Source organism: Tachysurus vachellii, chromosome 23 (genome assembly GCF_030014155.1).
Source record: "Tachysurus vachellii isolate PV-2020 chromosome 23, HZAU_Pvac_v1, whole genome shotgun sequence".
Lineage (NCBI taxonomy): Eukaryota > Metazoa > Chordata > Actinopteri > Siluriformes > Bagridae > Tachysurus > Tachysurus vachellii.
Genome location: NC_083482.1, coordinates 10,295,747 through 10,312,868, shown reverse-complemented (window position 1 = coordinate 10,312,868; position 17,122 = coordinate 10,295,747). Strand labels below are relative to the sequence as shown.

The 17,122-nt window shown below is 37.7% G+C and overlaps 1 protein-coding gene across 4 annotated transcripts in view; it reads left to right on the top strand.

Moving 5' to 3' along the window:
• znf536 (zinc finger protein 536) overlaps positions 1-17,122 on the top strand; it is a 173,425-nt gene that overhangs the window by 139,457 nt on the left and 16,846 nt on the right. The window contains exon 7 of one of the 4 annotated variants that reach the window (XM_060859483.1): positions 14,240-16,490. The exons of the other annotated variants lie outside the window; for them this stretch is intronic. Within the exon in view, the coding sequence (XP_060715466.1) occupies positions 14,240-14,349 (110 nt within the window). The 3' untranslated portion in view covers positions 14,350-16,490. Of the gene's footprint in view, positions 1-14,239; positions 16,491-17,122 lie in introns of those variants that run through there. 4 annotated transcript variants of the gene reach the window in all.

The following is a 17,122-nucleotide window of genomic DNA, read 5'->3' as shown; positions in this document are numbered from 1 at the left end:
CTTTTTCACTCTGATTCGAAGCCTAAACATGAAACTCAACCTAACAGCTTCTTTAAAAGCCTGGCTTCATAAATGCAATTTTTGTTCATCATTTTTCTTCATTTTAATCCACATAACGTCCTTAGTATGGATAAAGGTGATTCCTGTAACAGTAAAATTCATTTTCAAGCTTTTCTCAGTGAACATCAGCAAACCTTTTTAAAAGATTAAGTACATATTATGGGCTGTAATAAATAAAAAAAAAGGGTGTTTTCTCTCACTTTGGTAAAGACGATAAAAACACAGAAGTCAAACAGTCATCCATCCGTCTCTATTATCTCCTTTTTGTAGCCTCCTCTTTTCTCTTTTTTATTCCTGCTGTTCGCTATTTATTTATCGATCATCAGGTTGCCTGGTTATCTTTGCATGCTGGGCAGATATAGATGAATGCACAAAGCCCTTCCATCTGAACAAGAGATCATTGTGTACGACGGATCCTCCCACGTTCATTGGCAGAAGGGGGAGGTGAATGTGGGGATTCAGACAAACGCTGCCATTTCCTGTCATCCTTAAGCTCAGGCCTTCAAGTAGATATGAAAACAAATGTGGGAGTGTTACCGATAACATAAAAATATTAGCCCGCTCCTGTTGTTGACCACGCTAGTACCTTGGAGAATAGCTATTAGAGTGAGAGGAAGGCAGCATGATCGAGTGGGTTTGACTCCAGAGAAAATGATGCTGGGAAATAGAGAGCGGTGTTACGGCTGTATGAGGCATCACACCGCATCACTGGGCCATGGCTTGGATGTTTTTGCCTTGACGTTTTTCCAATTCAACATTTTTTTTCTAAATGTGATTTCACAATTTCTCTCATTTAATATTTAAATGAAATCACGAAGTTTTTTGTACCTACAGTACTGTACATACTCTGCATGAGCATCGCTCAGAACGTGTTTGAGAGTTCTTAGGTCAAACGTACCGTAAGAAATTCTGATTGGAGAACTCTGTGTTTAATAACTTACAGTGCAGCTCGAGCTGTATTTCTACGGGTCTAGGATCGCCCTATGTACGTCTTTTTCAACGTATAACGTGAGATGAGAATGATTTTGAATGAATTTAAACCCACATGTTAATGCTATTTCAAAAATTTTCAAATCAATAGTGATTGTTTTCGATGTAAGAAAAAACCTAATGAGGAACTTTTAAAGAACAACCCTAAGACATCGCAAAGGGTTTTAGATGATATCAATATTTAGTTAAAGCTGCACTTGTGTTTACATTCACGCTCTTTTCTTACAATAAGAATCCTAGTGTTGTTTTGTAGCACAAACATGCTGTACTTTTTGTATCATTTTGCAACGAAACATAAATAAGGACAGCTAATAAAAAACATTACATCCTTCAAAATTTCCATGATCACACGCGCTTACATACATATGTGACACACATTTGGTGGTTTGAGTTGATTCAGAATTCTCCATGCCTTTTTAAAGGATTTTTATTTAAGCATGGTTCTGGCTTAGGCAGGGATTTGTGCAGGTTCCCCAGCGTGTAGTGGTGTTAAGGTGCGGTCCCTGACAGATTGCGTGGCAGAGTTAGCGACGTCAGTGGCTAGTGTTACGGCCTGGACACGCCGTCACTTCCAGAAGGTTCACCGTGGGGCTCCGACGGCGCTGAGAATGCTGGGATAGCTTTCCAGGGTTCCAGCAGACCTCTGAGATCAAACGGAGCAGCGGGCTTGTGTGTGTGTGTGTGTGTGTCTGTGCATGTCTGTGTGTGTGAGAATAGAAAAAATCAGGGACGACATTTCAGTGACAGGCTTGTAGATTGACGTCCTGGGTTTTCTTCTGTCGTTCATTTGATGGGATCTCACGATCCGGCTTTCTAAAATCATTCATAATTACTCTTAAGAAGGTAATAGTGTCAAATGAGCACCCAGAGGAACAAAGGATCTTTATAAGATTTGGCTGACAGTGTGTGTGCGTGTGTGTGTGTGTGTGTGTGTGTTCACTGATGTTCAATCATCTCTTTCAGCAGGATGAATTGCAAACAGTAGACAGAGAGGGGAAATAAAGAAAATAATGTTTGGGAAGGTTTCATTTTCAGCCATCAGAAAATCTCTCACACTATTTAGGTCATCTGTATTATGTGGATGTGAATTTTGGGTTCACACTCATTGTGTTAGAAACACACACACACACACACACCTACACACACATGCACACTCTTTCTTGTTGGAGAGTAGAGATACTCTTATTGGAAAATCTTTCAATAAATCAATGTGACTTTAAACACATTTCCCGGGCGACACCGCTGACCTGATAAGAACTCCGCTAATCTCTTTTGAGGCTGTCAGAGTGCTTTGAACAAAATCTAGTTCGCATCTATCAGCAAGGTTATTTGTCAATGACTTATAATCCCAGGTAAATTTCACTGGTTTTATATTAGACTCTACTAATGGTTCTCATGTCTGAAGTTTCTCAGGCTTGGGAAAAAGGAGGAGATTGAAGTGGAACAAAAAAAAAAGAAGAAGAACAACAACATTATGGATTTGCTTGTGTGAAATGGTGGGAGCTGTTTGAGGAGATAAAGCAAGATAATTCTGGGCTATTTTCAAAATTTAAAAGTAGCTAGTAATCTAAAAAGCAGAAAAGATTTGATATTATTTATATGATATATTATTATTATATACTTATATTGCTTTTATTATTATTATTATTATTATTATTATTATTATTATTATTATTATTATTACTACTACTACCATTATTATTACTATTATTATCCACACACGGCTAGTGTTTTAGAGGACTAATGAAGGCACTATTTTTTATTCCCTGTTCAATTAATTGTTGATAATTAGGCAGTTTTCCACTGGAGTGTAGTGACTCTCTTTGTGCCCCTTGTCTCATCTCTGTGTACAAAAAAAAAAAAAAACAAAAAGAAAGAAAAAAACTGTCACACTGCTCTGGAAAACACTCACGGTTCGTGTCTCTCAACCAAGGGCACAATGTGGGCCAAGACAGAGAGCAATCAGCAACCAGACCAAGCCTTCTGGGTAATTTATGAAGCCTCAATTAGAGGAGCACACAAAGTAATGATTCTCAAAAAAAAAAAAAAAAAGAACAACGTTGGCCATCTCATGTCATATTCCACTCCATCCGTGCTTATTAGGACCGCGTCCCAAATGAACTGCGTCCCAAACACTCATAAACAGCGCTCTAAGATAAATTATTAATGCAACACATTTGAGATAATAACTTCTCATTGACAGCCGGTTGTGGTTGATGCTAGGCTTGAAAAGTTGATGAAACAGCTGATACTTATAAAGCTGTTGCATTTAATGAGCCTCACTTTTTTTGGGAATTTGAAATGAAACGTGTGTTTTGTGTTTGCATGGGAAAAATTGGTCATATCCGTCATCTCTTCACGGAGGATGGTCATAGTCAGAGAGGTTTGATCTCGCACTGTTTATGCTTGTGTCAAACCAAAGGAGTCTTAGCCCAAAGTGCTTATGCCGACGCATAAATAGTTTGACGTTTCATATTCTAACAATGTCTTACCTCTCGCTGCGTAAATACAAAAAAAAGTAAACAGGTTCCGTGGGTGATGGGATATAAATCTGATCTCTTTTAAGTTTGCACTTTTCATTTCCTTACTTTTTTTTTTCCTTCTGAATCCAGATGTTTATTTGGTTTCAAGACATTGCAGGCCTCCTTTGTTGTGCTTTTTCTTCTGCTGTTGTTTGTGCAGACATGTGTTGGTGAGCCCACGAGTGCATAAGCGTGCTAACTGCTTACAAGAGGCACACGTGGACTATTAAATAAAACCCTGCCACATTCTGCACACTTCATATGCTCGCATGTAGGTGTGTGTGTGCGGAGACACAAAGCTCTCCCTGTATCTAGTGTGCATATTTTCACCACTGAGTAATGGCTGATACAATTCCATATGTATTTGCTCTCCCACTTTGAGCCTGTAAATTATACTGCTCACGAGGGGGTGGTGGGTGGCTTGTGTCACTATGAAAGCTAACTTTAAGTCCTGTATGGGTCTGTACTGTAAGATTTGCAATTAGGACAAGCCCACAGTTCATAAGTACATGGACGAAGAATCGAGTCTAAAGCCGAGCTGATTATTTATTTCATTATTGGCACACTATGCAATCATTATCCTTCATATCAGTGATGCTCAGCTGGAAAATCAATATTTTCCAACACTGTCATGCTCTTTGGCAGACCTCTCGCCCTATAAAGCTGAGACACCATATAAAATCCATATATTAGAGATAATATATCCATGTCAGTCTTTAGGTCTACTTTAAGAAGAGTATCATTTCCCCCCTGTGAGCACATGTATGGTAAACCTATCTGTGTGCCTGGAAAGATCCATACAGATGTTTGAGTTAGAGACAGAAAAATTCCAGTCAATTAAAACCGACCCCCTAAATCAGTTGCTCTGAACTTAGCCAGAGATCAGGAATCTGCTTTCGCCATTCCAGCAATCAGCCCCGGCCACCCATCTCCTCCAGAAGCTCAGGAGATCTGCAAATCTTCTGTTTCTAACCTTAAATCATTCCCTCTTTAAGTTCTCCTGTAGAATTGTGGCAAGCGCGCACCCTTTGGCTTCTCTCTAGAAACATCTGCGAGCCGGGTATGCAGGGGGGAGCCTGTTTTTTTGGCTTCCTCTCCTGGCACATATGTGCAAAAAAAAATAAAAAATCTAAACGTAAATAAGGAATGGGGGGGTGTTCATAAATAGTGGTGTCTTAATTGAGACCCAGTAAGAGTAAGTAGCAGATGTTGAAGCAGGAAATGTTGAATCATCAGAGAGCAGCAGGGGAATGGGCAAAATTACATTTAAAGAAACTCAGCCAAGTACTTGAGATTTTCCATCACGGCAGCCTGCACTGACATCAACAGACGTTTGGTATGACTTTGAGTGTGACAACGTGAAATGAAGGTTTTACAGGTAAGCACCAAGAGGCATGCAAAAAAAAAAAGTTCTATAGATGCTTTAAGAGCCACTAGAGAAACTGCAGTCTTATGTCATTCACTCCCTCTCAAACCTGTCCAAATTAAAAATAATAATAAAAAAAGTGACAAACCTTTTTATTTTGCTTCATAGATTATCAGAGCGTCAAAGAAAAAGTCTACAAAGGCCATCCTACATTTATTATTTATTTCTGACATTTAAACAACTCTTACTATAGACTATCTTTTTTTTTTCTCTGCTGCTCCTGGAGAATGCGATCTTTGGGGACTTGTGTACTTGCTGCTCTCCTGTGCAGGGCCGCTCTGCACCGCTCTCATGATTCCTACCTCCTGGAAATGAAGAGCACGGATATCAGGTTGCCTGTGATAGCTGCTGTGTTCGTGCTAGTAGGGGACCTGAGAGGAGGTGGCACTGACAGGTCCCACCGTGCAGGATAAAAGGCACACCTCCGATCTCTGTCTCTCTGTCTGTCTCGCTGTGTATCAGTGCCGTGAGTGACGGTGTCACTCTAAGGGGAGCTCGCTGACTCCAGCGCAGGTGGATGTCGTGCAGAATTAGTGCGTGAGAGCATGGAGTGTGATGCTCCTGCAAATGTTATCAGCACTGACTCATGGGATTTTGAGTCTCCTAGATTAGAGCTCCCAATTAACACAATGTATACTAGAGAGAGAGAGAGAGAGAGAGAGAGAGAGAGACAGAGAGAGAGAGGCCTACTGAACATGCACTTTGTTACTATAGGAACATGTCTGTGGAACATGACATTTTGTTAATTTATGATATTTTTTACCACTTGCTTTTCTCTATGTTCATGTTCATGCTCACAGCAGATGTAACAGGTTGTTTTTATTTATGTTTTCCTCCAAACACAGAACATGCTTTTTTTTTTTTTCTCGAAAGTATGACACATTGTTAACCTCACAGCCATCTGTGTGTGTGTGCGTGTGTGTGTGTGTGTGTGTGTGTGTGTGTTTGGCCTATTTAAGCAGCCTAGCTCACACCAAATTAAGTCCTGCAAAATAGTATGATTCATACGAGTCCTAATGGAAAAAAAAAAGTGACCTCATCCGTTCCTGTTCAAAGTTTCTTTTAAATAAATAAATAAAAAAAGAGAGAGGTGATAGGCAGACATAAGAAGAATCTGGAGCGCCGTATGGACCGAACAGCATCAGGGTGAAATCTAAAACGGCCGCGTTTAAGAAAAACAGACAATAGCAACTTTTACAAGCAACCCTGCTTTGACCTTGTTAGCAGTGGGGCACTCTGATAATCTGCGCTTAATGATTTTTCTCCTCCTTCACTCACTCATTCACACACTCCTTTTTTTTTTTCTTTTACATTAGACCACAGTGTGTCACAGTCATTTAAGACGTGGCCTCTCTCCTCCCCCTCCACACATTCCAACGCCATTATGTTACATTGTCGCTGAATAAAGCCTGGTATTATGTTCCCTCGGTAAAGGGCACAAGTGGACTGAGTTTTTATCTGCTGAACGAATCAATCAGGATTATGTCAGTTGAAAAGAATCACAGACAGCAGTCGCCAGCAGACCAAGAGGCCTGTGTGTGAGAGTGAGTGAAAGAAAAGGAAAGAGAAGCCCTGCGTTTATGCGTGCGATATGTATTTGTTGTCCAGGACTGTGATGTGTTGACGGAAATGTACAGAGCTAGAAAGATCAGTTTTATTTTACGCCAATCTCTCTCGCTGAGGGGGTTCTGAGGATGGTAATTATCATTTCAGTAGAAATTATTAGGAGATAATATGGAGATCGAGTACCATTTCCTTCCATTAATGTCGGGGGTTTAGAGACTCTGTCATGCACTGGTCATCACCGGGCCTGTGGGAAATGCAGAGTGAAGAGAGCAGGGTGGAGCCTGGGATCCATGGAGGCTTATCCCATGTCAGACAAGAGAAAGACAAAAAGAGAGACAGAGAGAAAGAAAGAAATGTCGTGACTTTTATAGACACTTCATCCAAACTCCTTAGAAATAGTAGAAATTGAAAAAAAATCGATCGTTGATGAGTGAATCTGACTCCATGTCTGTATTAACCCCATCCGGTAAGCGCTGTACGATCAAGCTTATCTATAAGACATGCAATTTTCCCGTGAAATCATCCATCACTCGTCTTTTAGCTTCACGTGTCAGGGTTAAGTTCATGCCCCCTCAGGTCAACTCAACCCCATGCGAAGCTTCTCAGCATCATTAAAGTCACGGCAAGATCCACAAAGCTTACAAATCTTCTCATTATCCATTATCCTACCATAATCTATCATTTCAGCATTGTTTATAACACAGATATTTGTGTTATAATAGCATTTCTGAGATGAGCTCCCCTCTGTTCCTCTAACTGTAAAGAGCAAAAAAAACCCTCCAAATGCTGCAATGCCATTTGTATTGTATTTATGTGTGGCAAAAAAAGGTAATAGATCAAGCACATTCCATTATTCCCTTATAAGATCATTAGCAAATATAATTAGATATGAAAGAAAGTAATTTGGGCGAGAGAGGGGAGAAAGCGCTATCAGGCACAGAAGACAGATAGCAGCGTCAGTGTTTGGGCTTAAATTGCTCTGTGGAGGTATTATCAGGATGACGATCTCTGCCCCAGAAATGGAGACAGAGGAAAAGTCAGACGCATCCGGACTCTTTTTTTTCCTCCTCCATTTCGTTTTTCTCTGTAGGCCATGTCAACCTGCCAGCCACAGCTCCAACACACACAGTTTCACCCAAGTTTCACTCAAGTGTGGTTTAGTGACAGGAACTGGAGGTGTTTGGGATCTAGGTGCGATCTATGTGTTATCCACCAAGATCTTTGGACGTGATTTAAGTGTTGGATTGCCAACTGGAACGGCAAATAAAATAAATTGTTTCACATTACAATTCCATTATGTTGAAAAGTCCTTATTCTTTATACTTTTTGTAAGTTTTACATTTTTACATTTTCACCATACATCCTCATGTTTTATTATGTTGTATTGTGCGCTAAAGCTTGTCATCTGCGTTGGCTTACGGTTGCTCCAGGTTCAGGAGAATAACAAACGTGCTATTTGTTTTACCTGTGCGCATTTCCTTTACAAAAACGATGCACAAATCCCTCAGTTAAAGCAGCGAGTAGAAACCCTTTTTTTAAGTGCCACATGTACGGGTTTTGTCTGTTCCTTTTGTGTTGTTCGGAACTGCAGCGTGCTTATCTGAGGGCAATCTCAACCCACACAACCGCCGAGGCACAACAGTGCTGTTTCCCTCCAGAAACACTGGATTTCTTTGACGCTGTGAGGGAGGGGTGGCGGTGGCGCAGGCTGATCCTTCTACTCTTTGTGAATCACTGCAAATGGTATTCATAAACATCCTGTGTTCATTAAAACCTTCTAAAAATATGATTTGGGTGAACTTCCTAGTGCTCAGCTTGCTCTTCTGTGTGTGTGTCTGTGTGTGTGTGCATGTGTGTGTGTGTGTGTGTGTGTGTGTGTGTGTCTGTGTGTGTGTGTGTGTGTACTCGTATTTACATATTTATAAATAATGGTCTGTACAATGAGGTGTACCTTTGCCAAAAACAACACTTTTCCAACAGTGCCGGATGCCTGTGAGAGAACAAAGACGCCCTTCGTTACCGTATGTGTGGTGTGTGTTCAATATGGCCCGTGTGTGTTTAGTAGGAGACTTAAAACCACATCTAGTCCTCATTTAGATGGGACAGGAAGCTTTCAAACGAAGACTAATCAAATATGTATTCAAATAAATACGTGTCAAAGTATTTGGTCCTACAAATAAAAGCGATGATACACAGCCATTAATAATACACGCTTGTGTAAAAGAAGTCATTATGTTATTGGGAGTCTTGTAACTATATTACTAGAGAAATGTGTTTAGTAGCCTGACTGCTTGGTGTATCTTGTAACTGTGTCTCATCAAAGAGCTACATCACTGTCAGAAATAACGGTATTAAACAGGTACATTTTGGTATATTTTGGTTCCCCTGGAGCATGTTTCCTCAAAGATACAGCAGTCATTCTGTAGATCCTTATTATTTACCTAAATAATGTTCTTCCTCTATTCTATTTTTCCAAGTAAAATTACAATTTGAAATGGAACCCATAACCATTCTCAGTTATGAGAGCGTATTAGAGTGCATTTTACACCTTAGTTTAATGGTGTACAATATATTTCTGTTCCAATTTATTATTATTATTATTATTATTATTATTATTATTATTATTATTATTATTATTATTATTATTATTATTTAACGTTGTTCTTTTATATGTTAATATTGATATGATATATTAAAATAATTGTTAAAATAATTGTAAAAAAAAAAAATATATATCAACACAATAGTCTTCAACAACACCTTTAAGAGTTCATTTTATTTTTTATTTTTTAATTTGTGCCATATGGATGTAACTGAATTGTGTATTTAAAATGAGCTGTTGAGTTTCCTATAAGTTATTAGATGTTTAACATGACTTTAAATCATATTGCTGTGCAGTCTTATTAAAATACTTAGATAGATGATATGTACCAAATATAATATAATATAATATAATATAATATAATATAATATAATATAATATAATATAATATAATATAATATAATATAATATAATATAAATTTTAGAATTTAAACATGCTGACCTGAAATCCTTCTCGGGTGTATGCTAAAATTTAATAGAACCAATTACAAAACCTACATGAAAATGTAAAAATGTTTATATAAAATCACACAAACTCCACTTTAATTTGAAATAATTTATAGCTAATCTTTCATTAAAAAACAGCTTAAAAACAAAACTCAAAACTAAATATGCTCACAATAACCCCAGTCCCTTTTTTCACTGTAATGTTTGTTGATCACTTGTGAATCATTAAAAACAACAATAAATATTTTAATACAATTTTACAACAGAAAAGTTTTACATATAAAAACAATGTAGGGGTAATTATTTAAATCCAAGGACAGACCAGCATAAAAAGCAAGGTATGGTATGACCTTGAGGCAATTATGCCTTAGATGAGTGTGTGGGTGTGTGTATAGGTTTTTTTTCTTCGTTGTAGTTGTGTGGTGCAGTGATAAGAAGAGGCAGTTGTGAAATGTCAGGTCTCAGAGCCGCGACAGCAGGGACGGCTCCCTGAGCGGCCTGGCCCTTGTTAACAGAGCTCGCTCCCAGCCTTGTGCTCGGCTATTGTTCCATCCGCCTCTTCATTTAGCCATTCTGTTAAGCATGACACATGTATTAACATAAGATGGATCCTGGAGCTATGAGTCCTCTTACCATATGTCTTGTATTACTTTCCAGGGCCCCCGATCTGCCTCATGCGCACCCGAGATGTGTTAACGTAGCAAAACAGAAGAGGGTGCTAGACTGCACACACTCATACTGAAAGAACAGGAAAGAGATCTAATCTTACAGTCTGATAGATCAGAAATAATCTGGCATAAAAATTTTTTTTTATTTCATCCTCACATTCATGAATCTGAGCAAAGGTTTTGGTAGGCTGCTGTAAAAGTGTACACGAAATGATTATTATCCAGCTGTCACATGATATTAACTAACACACAAGCACTTTACCAGACTGAAAAGTTGCGTGTAACTATAAAGTTGATGTGTGAGTCTCCAGGCCACAGTGGCAGTTGTTTGGGGAGAAGGAACGGCGTCCTTAAATAATACCATTCCAGGTGGCTTAGTTAATGAAGAGTGAAAATCAAATATGGGGCCCTAATCTGTAACTCATTACTGGAACTTTCTTTAAAGGGAAGTCACAGAGAGCAGGTGCCCTTGGGAGAGCAGGCATTAAAGAAAAAAAAACCCTGGAAAATGTGATTTATCATCACTGCGTTTATGACTATCTTAATTTCCTCTCGGACCTAAAAGCGTGCGTTGAGACAGCTGTGAAAACAGGACCTCAGTATTTTCTTTAAAGCAATGCCAAATCAATTCATGTTCTTAAAATCACAACCACGTCATCTCCACTGTGGAAATACGTACAAGCTGGAGGAAGATGACATTGAAGATCATGATCCTGTTATGATGAACTTGAGGTTACTATTGTGGCTCAGTCTCATACCGCCATCTTGTGGACAAAATGCCGCATTGACGTTAGATACGATTAGCTTGTATATAAGGAGCAGAAGTGGTATCAGAAATATAGATTCTCTGTACACTTTATTACAACTAAAAATAAGCTTCTGAATATTTTTGAGTATCCAAAACTTCTCTTTGGTTTTAGGAAGATCATTTCCGAACAAGTTTTGAGGTTTTTATTAATTATAAATATTATTTTCCTCAGCAGAATTCTTTTGGAAATTAAGCACGCTTCATTTCATAATAAATCTTTTTTTTTTTAAAAATCTGTTTCTGATTCATGCTACTTTTTCTAAGAATACTTTTTCTAATACCACAGATCTCAACATGTTAATCAAATAAGGACATAACATAATTTTTTTTTTTTTTTTTTTTTTTTTACATTTTTAAAATCTACCTTATTGCTATAATTTGTATTAATAAGTTAATCAGACTTTGTTGAGCCAATTCTGATCTATTTGACCTAACAGACTCAAAATGCATTGTTTACTTTATTTTTATTAATTAATCAATGTCCAGCACAAACTGAGTGGAACAGTTTAGAACAATACAGTTACTGTAACTCAAATATATAATTAAAACCTATAGTTAAAATAAATGTACATTTTGTAGTAGGAACCAGTGTAATCATGAATATTCACTGTTACATGTGTGTTATGATCAAATACGTTATGATCAAGTACTTAGCTTATACGCTTTAAGCAGTTTGGACTCAGTTGACACCCACACACAATATATATAAAGCTCATACAAATAGGAACACACCGGTTTATGTGACAGGTTTGACAACCATCATGGCTGTGACAAACACCTCCACAACATTAATATAAACCTGAGGAAAGCAGAGGAAATATAGTGATACTTTTCTTCTCTACACTATTTTTGAAAACACTTACATATCATTACATTTTTAGCAGACACAGAGAAAAAAAAGCAGGTAGAGGAAACCCAATTTTGGAAAAATGTGTTGTTTTAGCGCCCCCTGGTGGACAGTGCTGTTAGTGCTGTGCTACACACGGGCATAATAATTCCACTATTAAAATGAAAAGTCTGTTCTTATTACCTTTGATTTTTAACAATATAAATCTATCTATCTATCTATCTATCTATCTATCTATCTATCTATCTATCTATCTATCTATTAAAAAGTTTAAAGTAATTGAAATCAAGAATAATAAATAGGACACAAACAAAGACAAATCAAGATCCATGAACACATTTCTTGCCATGGTTAAAGAGGAAGAACTTGAGTATATGGCACAGAGCCCTGAACTCATTCCCACTCAACACCTATAGGAAGAACTGTAAAGCTGAATGCACCCAAGACTGCATCTTATCCTCAATAAGATCCTCAATGCCACATTCAAACATGTTGCAGAAAATCTTCCAAGTATTGCAAGGCTGTTATAACAGCAAAGGACCCTGTTCATCACAACTGTTTTATTAAACACACATGTGCTGGTCAGGTGTCCGTATATATTTGGCCACATGGTGTATCTGTACTGTATAGCCAATGGCTTGTAGATGCCTGACACGTATCCAGTTCCAGATTTATCTTTGGTGCAAACTGGGACGATTTAAATGTGATGTTAGGTGAGGAGACGTGAAGGGACATTACAGTTCATCCCAAAGGTGTTCAGTGAGGTTCAGATGCTCCCTTGCTGGCTCAAGACTTTTGACTTTATCCTCATGGAGCTCACCATGTGCACATGAGCATCCTCAAGCTGGAACATCTTAACGCTTCTTAGGCCCAGTCAATTGTAACTATAAATCTACAGCATACAGTCTGTACAATAACATGCTTTAATCTTTTTTTTTGGGAAAGGCCAACATACTGTATAGGTGATAATCAGGTGTCCACACAACGTTTTGTTTATTTTTAGCATTTGCACATTTATTATCATTACTGATCAGTAAGCTCAGACAGAAAAGGATCTGACTCTTCAATATGTAAAAGTACATATTGTTTAAGACAAAGTCTGATAAGTTGCTGGTGAATGAGTAGGTGTGTCGCCGTTATTGCTGTAATGGGCGGCTCTAAATGGCGCGCGCGCTCTCGGTTATTAAAGCCTCGCGCCGACTCCTTACCGGTTTCAATTCCCATTAACGTCGCCGCTTATTGCGCGAGCGCCCGCGAAACAGATGCATGTTTTAATTCCGTTTTGTCATTTTCGCGGAGGCATCTTAGAAGAACACGACACGCCGGCGCACTTTTATTGGCAAATCATTTTCTCCAGGCTTGTACAGAGAATGAAATCGCATATTATTCATATTATTTACTTGGCACTGACTGCAGCAGCAAATAATTAGAAAAACGGTGTGCATTTTTACAGGGATTCAGAATTCAGCAATAACTGCATGCCTGAAAGTTATTATCCTGCACATGCACAGAAAAATAAATAAATAAATAAATAAAAATCTAAACAACAAGAGCCCGAAAAATGGAGTAGGGAAAAAAAAAAGATTCAAATATCCGAATTTGTCATTTAAATCAGTGATCATTAATTATACACATCCTCATGCAGGCATCTGAATGATACTTATATGTTTATTTATTATTATTATTATTATTATTATTATTATTATTATTATTATTATTATTATTGATAATATTCATCATATTTTGCATAAAAAGCTCATTCTGACCTGTATTAATAGGAGCAGTAACATAAATAATAGTTCATCATGAGAGTCATGATGCCAGATTTGTGTTTATTATGTTATGCTATAATCACAACCAGCGTTTCTCCATCAAGACTTCATATACATTTTGGTAACACTTCAGTGCTGTGTTTAATCTTACAGCATATAAAAGATTTGAGCCATGAACAGCTTTGATACTGGAAATGTTTTCAACCTGACATTCTGAAGTTGTGGAAAAGTCAGATCTGGATCAGCTTTTCAATCCCAGTTTAAGAGTTTTTTGTTTTCGGATTATAGGCAGAATATCACAATAACCGACACATAATGCTTATGTATTCAAGTACAGTGTTACCAAAATGTCTAATTTTCAATAAAGCAAAACAATTCCAGCTGCTTTGGCATAGTTTTGTCTAATTTTTGTTGTTGTTTTTGATTGTGTTGAGTCTGTGAATATCTTCAGTCATCTTGTGTGCATCAGTGTATCAGTGTCTCTAGTGAGCGGCCGGTGGTGTTAATCTGCATTTGTTCTCTCAACCATAGTTCATCTGTGGGCGGATGAAGAAGCTTCCAGAAGGTTTGGACCCGCTCTTGCCTCCGAGCCTAAGCTAACTGACTCTGAGATGCAGGATACACCACTAATCAGAGATTAACTCACAAGCAAGAGCAAGAGGAGGAGGATGGCGAGGATGATGATAATGAAGAGGCGGAGGTGGAGGACAGAGATGAAGTTGCTGATCATGACAATGACAGGCAATGTGATGTTTATGACTCTAAATTTGAGTTATGAAAAGCGAACGCAAACTGATGCTCCCTGAAGGACCAAGTGAAAAAAAAAAGTTGTTGATGTTTAGAAAGATGGATAAAGTAACTGGTTCCTGTGTGTTTTGTCTGTTAAATTCTGCCACGTGTAGCTGATATACATACATGCAAACAATGCTCTCTTTTTTTTTCCTTTTCTAGTTATTTCGTTTGCTTATCACACATTCCTTGCACCAAAATGTCACCCAGACAAAATCTACAGCTTCAACTGAGAGACTTTTCTCTTATTTTTGGACAAACTCAGCTCTCCATATTTCTCACTGCCTACTGAAACAATTCTCCATGAGTGTGATTTGTACGTGACTCATATCTCTGAGCTTTCGGACTGTGTATTTGGAGACCAAGCACACTTGTGGCAGTTCTTTCTCAAAACCTCTTATACAAACAGACATTGTGAGGATGTGTGAAACAAGCATGTGGTTTCTGGAAGCAGGAAAATGACTATATGGATGTACAGTATCCCTTTCCATAAATAGGGATGCATCGAAGGACTGGGGAGTTTTTTTTCCTGGACCTTGGACCTTCTAGCTATGTTTTCTTTCGTGATGTGTTTCAGAGCGTATCCAGTACATGTGTTCAGAGCTTCTCTCTGGGAAACAGAGCGAGCTTAGGCACAAACGTGTGAGACATTCCTGAAACCCAGCAGTTGTGAAAGTTGGACTAGTTGGCACAGATCATTAAAAAAATAAAAGAAAGAAAGACAGAGAGAGAGAAATGACCTGAATCTTGAACTCTGAAAAAGGAGAACACAAAACCAGGTTGACTTTCTCAGTCAATGAGAATCTATTTGTAATATACTGCCACCAATCAGTGTTGCAAAGTGTTACTGACTACTGAAATGGTTTGATGTATTTACTTGTTAAAAATGATTAAAAAAAAAAGAAGAAAAAGCAAACATACAAGCAAGAAACACAAATATTGTCTAGCCTTAGATACAGTCATGCGTTGTTGCATCTACAAAGCTATCTGTTTTTTGATTGTAGGCCTTAGATTGGACTTTTTTCTTTTCTAGTACTGTACTTTTTGCCTTCAACATTGTAAAGATAACATTACAAAAAAAAGAAAAGACTGACAATCTTCTCATGTTGCTGCAAGCGTATGTCCGTACAGTATATAACCTGTGTCTCTCAGAGGCATTAAAAGGCTATCAACTTTTTCACCCCCACACATATTTTTCACTGTGATAGTATCTAAGAATCAACTCTATACGGTACACAGCTAACTAAACTAAAATGAAGGTGTGTATGTGTGTGTCTGTGCGTCCCTTGACATTGTGAAGATTTTTTCTCTCCGTCACTTTGTGAACTCCGGCGACCTTATTTGGTCCCTTCAGGCACACTGATCTCATTACTGAAGGTCATCTCAAGTTCCATATTGCTCTGAGCAAAATGTATTTTTACCACAACTAACCGACTAACCGTGTACAGACATGATAAAAGTGGCACAGCGAAGAGAACAGATCGAGATCAGTTCAGTTCATTCAAATGTCGATATGGTGTCTTTATTTCTTAGATAAATATCAGTGCAAAAATCTTGATTAGTTTTTGCTCCATAAATTTTGGAAACAAATGTCTAGTGTATAACGAGTGGAGGAAACTAGTAAATGGTGTTTAAGATTGGATCTATCTATCTATCTATAAAAAAAATCTCTCTATATATATATAAATATATATATATATGAATGACAGGTTCAGTGGTCAGTGGGATTAGACAGATATTGACCAATCAGAGATCCTTATGTATGTACACTGTTAGTAGGAGATCCGGCCTCCTATGTGTAGTACAATATAGAGATAAAGCACAGCGTGTTTCAATCTGGGTCTTACTGAACTGAGCATTCCACCTCTGAACTGTCTTGTGAGCTGTATAATTTTCTTTGTTTGCTGTACCTTCATGGCAGATGCTTTGTTTTGTAACTACTGATCTGTACTTATAATAAAAAATAAAATGTATTCCAACTATTATACAATGATCTGTTATGCATCCTGTATTACATGTAACTGCTATAGTGGATATTTACTGTACATAAACATCTCAGCTAAGCCTATGAGAGTTAGCCTTACTATGTAATTCAGTTCAATTTCAATTCAATTCCCAAACATGAACATTTTCTTTGTTTCACTAAGCTTAGTGAGAGACTGGTGCTCTTCTACCTCAGTGTTCCAAGGATCTACTCCAGATCCACTGTGACCCTGACCCTGATAAAGCACTTACTAACTATAAATGAATGAAAACAGATACCTTTCATGGGATGAATGCTGGATTATTGGCTATCATGTCTGTTATTAACCCTGTGTTTGACATTATTAAATGCTTTTTATACATCTGATACAGAATATATATATAGATATATATATATATATATATATATATATATATATATATATATATATATATATATATATTGTATATCAACATGGATGAAATTCTAGTCCCTGTTTTAGGTCAAGTGTACATTAAACACAACAACTTTAGTTAGCATTAACTTTAAATGTCAGAATTAGAAAAAATCTTGGTGCAAAAGAAACATCTTGGTGATGAGAGAGTGCTCAGAATGTACAGGATTTCCTAATAAACTGGCAACTGCAGAAACCTACAAACATA